This window comes from Paramormyrops kingsleyae, chromosome 20 (genome assembly GCF_048594095.1).
Source record: "Paramormyrops kingsleyae isolate MSU_618 chromosome 20, PKINGS_0.4, whole genome shotgun sequence".
Classification (NCBI taxonomy): Eukaryota; Metazoa; Chordata; class Actinopteri; order Osteoglossiformes; family Mormyridae; genus Paramormyrops; species Paramormyrops kingsleyae.
In genome coordinates this window covers 6,076,528-6,083,022 of record NC_132816.1, presented here as the reverse complement: position 1 = coordinate 6,083,022, position 6,495 = coordinate 6,076,528, and the positions used below count along the sequence as shown (strand labels likewise).

Sequence of the window (6,495 nt, the reverse complement as noted above, 5' to 3'; positions counted from 1 at the left end):
TGCATCCACTGAACCGATTCGCCTGTCAGTCTCATGTTCCCTTTTACCATTACAACAAGGACAAGAACAAAATCCTGAGGTACTGAAATTCCTTCACCAAGGGCAGACTTTCTCTGCTTACCTGAACTGAGCAATCCATTCTTTTTTGAGAAAAGACCATGGCCTTACATTTGTAGATGCTGAAATCAAACCTGCTTCATTTCCCTGCTGTATCACACCACTCAAGTGGATGCTGGATGTTCTGGTTTAATAAGGCCGAAAGAATGGCAACATCTGCGGATAGCAGGAAGGTCACCCCATAGCGCTTTGTAACAGACTCCAGGAAATGTACTCTAAAGGACCTCGACTTTGTGACAAGGATGAGGACACAGCCTTTATTTACAATAATTTAGCCGATGCTTTTGTCAAAGGTGTTTGAATGTGGTGATTGTTATGGTCAATCAAAGGCTTACACAGAAGCTCAACAAGAAGTTCACTATCACAATTAGATCTAGGAGGCAATAATAATCATGACCTTCCAGGTATTTCTTCCACATGTGCATTGAAGTTACCCAGTAGGATCACAGAGTCCATAATAGGTATCATTTTCATCACCTCTCCCACTTGCTCGACAAAGTCTGAGTACTAATGAGTACTCTTAAGTATTGACTGATACACAGTGGCGCAGATAGGATTTTTGAATTGGGGGGGACCAAGGATATTTTTTCCTTATGCAAAGACAGCAGATGCTGTTTTTTCGTTCTGTAAGTGGGGGGACGGATCGAGGTCACTCTGAATCTGAAGGGGACCCATCCCATCCGTCCCTGGTGCTTACTGCGCGTCTGCGGATACATACACACAGTCAGCAGAGTTTTCCTTTCTACAACTTTCTATCATATAGAAAGTGTTTGTGAAACAAACTGTTTACAGGTTTATGACACCCTCACTGGAACTTGAGGACTGGTTCAGACACCTTTACTGGGATGACATTGCTGTCACAGACACCTTTACTTGGACATGAGGACTGGTTCAGACACCTTTACTGGGATGACATCAATGTCACATATGTATTTATTGGAATAACATCACTGTCACAGACACCTTTACTGGGACATTAGAACTGGTTCTGGCACCTTAACTGGGATGACATTGTTACAGACAAATTTACTGGAATAACATCATTGTCACAGGCACCTTTACTGGTATATGAGGACTCGATCAGACTCCGCTGTCACAGACAGCCTTACTGGGCAGATCTTCAGGGCTCCAGTGTTGCTTCCTTTATTATTCACACATGGAGAGAAAACTGGAAACAGGGTCCCAGTGAACCTGTCTTTAAAGGTGTAGATGAGTGACATGTCAGCAGGGTTGAAGAAGGACACCTCCCCCCTGTCATAGTCCAGCTGCACTCTGATCCTCCGCGGTTTCCACTTCACTCTCAGGCGGGTTGATGGTGAAGTGAATGCTTTGTACTCATCACCATTCCGCAGACCTATTACCCAGAATCCATTCTGTGGGCTGCATGTAAACTTCCCCCTCCTCATGGCGGATCCCTTTACCACTCCTACATCCCACTCAGATTTGTCCCCCAATGTCACCTCCCAGCTGCGTTTTCCTGAGTTAAACCCCTCAGAGCCCAGCACATTCACATAGTGAGTGAACCTCTCGGGGTTGTCGGGTAACTGCTGTTTAACTCCAGTGTCTCTCAGACTGGTTAGATCATCAGACACAGAGAGCCAGGGGTGTGCAGTGTTCAGGTCTAGGGTCACAGGAGCTGTGGGTTAAAGAGAAAGTTAATCATTTTTCTCAATACAGTAAAAAAAACCAACATTAGCATTTGCACAGGTTAACATTTCACAAATGGAAGCTGGACAAATACAGTGTAAACTGGTAAGAATAACATGCTACTTTTTATTAAAGTGGCTCTTAAAGGCAATTATTTTGTCTAATCTAAACTGATATACGTTTGTGTGAAAACAGGAAATTATGAAGCATTTAAACGTTTCTATCTGTCAGTATTTTTTAAGAAGAATGCCAATTAATTTCTTGAGCATTTTAAAAATACTAATAAAGACTAAACATTGTTTTTCTCTATACACCCATCTGCTCTGCTCCCTAACATCACAGACACACAGCTGTCAGGGAGCCAGCTGAGGTACCAGTGCTGCTAGGCTGAGCTCCCACTGAGTGACAGAATAATCCACTCAGATACTGCTGTCTGCTTTATACAGTACAGCCATTTCCCCCAGTACTCACTGTACCAGTGCTGCAAGGCTGAGCTCCCACTGAGTAACAGAATAATCCACTCAGATACTGCTGTCTGCTTTATACAGCCATTTCCCCCAGTACTCACTGTACCAGTGCTGCTAGCCTGAGCTCCCACTGAGTGACAGAATAATCCACTCAGATACTGCTGTCTGCTTTATACAGCCATTTCCCCCAGTACTCACTGTACCAGTGCTGCAAGGCTGAGCTCCCACTGAGTGACAGAATAATCCACTCAGATACTGCTGTCTGCTTTATACAGCCATTTCCCCCAGTACTCACTGTACCAGTGCTGCTAGGCTGAGCTCCCACTGAGTGACAGAATAATCCACTCAGATACTGCTGTCTGCTTTATACAGCCATTTCCCCCAGTACTCACTGTACCAGTGCTGCAAGGCTGAGCTCCCAGTGAGTGACAGAATAATCCACTCAGATACTGCTCTCTGCTTTATAGAGCCATATCCCTCAGAACTCACTGTACCAGTGCTGCTATGCTGAGCTCCCAGTGAGTGACAGTATAATCCACTCAGACACTGCTCTCTGCTTTATACAGCCATTTCCCCCAGTACTCACTGTACCAGTGCTGCTAGGCTGAGCTCCCACTGAGTGACAGAATAATCCACTCAGATACTGCTCTCTGCTTTATACAGCCATTTTCCCCAGTACTCACTGTACCAGTGCTGCTAGGCTGAGCTCCCAGTGAGTGACAGTGTAATCCACTCAGATACTGGTCTCTGCTTTATACAGCCATTTCCCCCAGTACTCACTGTACCAGTGCTGCTAGGCTGAGCTCCCACTGACAGTATAATCCACTCAGATACTGCTGTCTGCTTTATACAGCCATTTCCCCCAGTACTCACTGTACCAGTGCTGCTAGGCTGAGCTCCCAGTGAGTGACAGTGTAATCCACTCAGATACTGCTCTCTGCTTTATACAGCCATTTCCCCCAGTACTCACTGTACTGCACAATCTCCAGCATCTTCTCCCAGACTTTGAACCTCAGAGAGCCCAGGTGTTTGGTCACATCTATCAGTGCCCCTGAAGGCAGCTTTGGGTACTGCAGTGAGCACTGGGCTCTGCAAAGACAGGCAGGAGTGAGTGATGCTGTGGGGTCTGAAGGGAGTCAGACACACAAGAGGAAGGTGACTGAGAGTTTGTAGCATCATTAACTCAACTCAGTCCAGATAATTTGTTGATTGGATTAAAGATTCATTAAGGAATATGTGTGTTTGCGTGTGTGTGTGTGTGTGTGAGAGAGAGAGAGAGAAAGAGAGAGAGAGAGGCAGGTAAACTGGGGGGGGGGGGGGGTCCCCATCTAATTCTTTACAAATTCTGGGATCATCTGCCACTTTTAAGCTTGACTGCGTAAGAAGTAATTAAAATATGAGGACAGTTATTACATACTTTTCCTTGATGTACTTGATGGTCTGAAACAGAGGAAAACAAAATTATTTTATGAAAAATATTATATAGTCTTCCACAGTAAATCATCAGGCAACACAATGAAATTCCATCAGGAAAATGGTCAATGTCACTGAGATGTTTTACCTCCTTATATCTGCTTCAGACACACATTAGGACTGTTTGTCTCAGCCAGCAAACACACAGAACAATGCAGGAAAATCATCTCCTACCTTCAAGAAGGAGATGTCTTCAGCTTCCATGATCTTCTCAATATCTCTGATCTTCTCTGACAGGGTGGAGACCTGTTGGGAGATGTTTTCTATCTCATCCTTCATCCTCTTGCTCTTCTGCACCTCTTCCTCTCTCAGTACAGACAGTCTGGCCTCCTCTTCCTCTCTCAGGAACTGATGGAGTTTCTCAAATTCCTCCTTTATCCTCTTCTCGGTTTGCTGGGACTGACTCTGAAAGTGAGAAATGCTGTGTAAACCTGAAGGTAATTTCCACAGTGAACTTTTACTTTCTCAGAATAAATCTCCATACCTTGATGTGTTTGGCTGTTTCCTCAAACTCTTGCTTAACTTTTGTAAACTTCTCCAGCTTTTCCTTTAATAAAATCAGTGAAGCCCTGACGTCCTTCTGAGATAAAATATACAGACATGTAATGAGAGATTCATTCAACACATGGTTGACATGTGATACATAACATGCTTATTTCATAATATTGGTGTGAATCCTGAACCTGAAATCGAGCCTCTGGAGCTTTTTGTGGAGTAAAGGGTCAACCTTAAGAGCCCAGTGGAGATTTGACTATTTTGCTGAGGACAGGATTTGAACTGGCGAACTTGCAAACACAGGCATAGAAGCCTAATCTGCATTGCTCCCAGTATACCTCACATACTACATTTACACATTTACTTCTGACTAGACAATATGCTATATACTGTATAATAAAAGTGCAAAAGGAATGTGAAGACAAGACATATTCCATGACATTGGCAGAAGTTTATCTACTAGTGATGTCATACAAACTACCAATCATATCAAGCATCTTTACATGTGTATAAAAGTACCATATAACCTATTAATTATGTAACTTAGGATTCATATAAAGATACTGTAATCGGGAAAAAAAAACCTATCAAACATTAGAGACCATGGTATGATCACACATGACATGACAGTGGACGACCAAATCACAGCACAAAACATACAGAACCATACAAAGAACAACATAATAATAAACCACAAATTGTCACTGAAGAATAACCTTTGGATTCAACTAAAAACGAATGCAATGAACTAATGAACCAAAGAGAATCTGATATCATGTAAGCCACAAAGCATGCTGGGACAGGCATCACACGGAAATGGATAAACTCGTGAAGTCTTTCCCGCCAGAACCCCACCCAATCTGCAAGCAGAAACATATAGAAAATAAGCAGACCTGTTTTTTGGATATCTACAAACTCCCACAGTTTAGAAAACTGACAGTACTGTAAGTCATGATCCCTATTCTAAAACCATGACAGAAACTAAAACAACTTTGTATTACGTTTGGGTTTTCGTTTAGTCGAGTGTGAATTTCTTCTGCTCTAGATATGCTTTTATCATATTATATTGATGGCCATTACATTTAGCTGTGTGCAAGTGTCAGTGGCTGAATGATATAGAAGAGAATACCTTCTTATCCTGCACAGCTTCTTCCACTGGACAGAGTTGGTGGTTTCTCCGTTTCTTTGCAGTGAGACACACCACACAGATGGGCTCCTGGTCTTCTATACAGAAGAGCAGAATTTTCTCTCCATGGAGACTGCAGCGAGATGCACTCTTCTCTACCACCTCTCTTTCACTCCTTTGCTTTGAATACAGTTCCACAACGTTTCTTAAGACGATGTTAAGAGGGGGATCGCCCACAGAGGATTTCCTCCGGCACAGTGGACACTCCCGAGAGCTGTTCTGTGCCCAGAACCTCTGCAGACAGGCTCCACAGAAGCTGTGGGCACACTTCAGGAAGACAGGATCCCTGAAGAAATCAGAGCAAATGCAACAAGAGAGCTCCTCGTCCATAGATGAAGTTTTAGCAGCCATTTTCCAGATTCTATTATGATGTGTGTCTTCTTATACTCGGAAAGTACGTTTGGCATGATTTTGCCCGCTTGCAGTATAAATATAGTGGTAGGAGTGGTTTAGGATGATCAATGGACTCGTTTTCAGCGACAAGTCTGTGCAAGTCACCACACTCCATGCCCATCCGGTAAAGCTGCTTTTTCTGACATGCCATCGTTAATTGCTGACTCTGGCTTGGAAAGGCGGTTCTTTTAAACCTGCCATCCGTCCTTAAAACGCGCAGGCGAAACCATTTAGCATGTTTTTAAACTTGCCAAACTGCACGCTTGCTGTTTCTCTCCGAGTGAAAGTTGACGGGAGTATGTATTTGGCGTATGTGGGTACAGGCGGCCTGCCCTGCTCCAAATGTGGGCATGTGGGGCAAGAACGATCCACCTGTTCGGACAGGGAGCAGGAGGCGGGAAACTGCAGGGAAGCGGGAGCGGCTGGGGCTGCGCTGGCATGTCAGTCGGGAGCCTGAGGTGGACCCACCCCTGGTCGCTGCAGTTGATAAAGTGCAGGAACCAGATGGATTTGGGAACATGGAAGTGGCATTGGTGCTGCCACACTGTAATACCAACACTGACACTGTTGACGCGTACACATCGCTTAGCTGGCTTTTTAATGGGTTGAACAGAGCTAATCTGATTCTTATTTCCAAAAGATGGTAGGAGTTCAGCTGTTAAGTGAGAAAAATGTCTTAACATTAATTAGAAAGTGCAATAATGTAGAGAAAAAAGG

At 44.0% G+C, this 6,495-nt stretch overlaps 1 protein-coding gene across 1 annotated transcript; it reads right to left on the bottom strand.

Annotated features, from left to right (window-relative positions):
* Positions 1–1,017: 1,017 nt before the first annotated feature.
* On the bottom strand, positions 1,018–5,839 carry LOC111850783 (E3 ubiquitin-protein ligase TRIM35-like). Its single transcript, XM_072703782.1, has 6 exons — positions 5,329–5,839; positions 4,189–4,284; positions 3,879–4,109; positions 3,649–3,671; positions 3,202–3,320; positions 1,018–1,753 (listed from the first exon to the last, which is right to left on the bottom strand). Exons 1-6 carry the CDS (start codon positions 5,734–5,736, stop codon positions 1,176–1,178), a joined length of 1,455 nt encoding a protein of 484 aa, XP_072559883.1. The 5' UTR covers positions 5,737–5,839; the 3' UTR covers positions 1,018–1,175.
* Between the last annotated feature and the right edge of the window lie 656 nt (positions 5,840–6,495).

Bases quoted from the DNA above. Each gene is read 5' to 3' on its own strand.
- LOC111850783 (XM_072703782.1), bottom strand. From the start codon at position 5,736: ATGGCTGCTAAAACTTCATCTATGGACGAGGAGCTCTCTTGTTGCATT. The intron at 3,321-3,648 runs GTATGTAATAAC...CTGTCTTTGCAG, and splicing joins ATCAAGTACATCAAGGAAAA to AGCCCAGTGCTCACTGCAGT. The intron at 1,754-3,201 runs GTGAGTACTGGG...TTTAACCCACAG, and splicing joins GCTGGAGATTGTGCAGTACA to CTCCTGTGACCCTAGACCTG.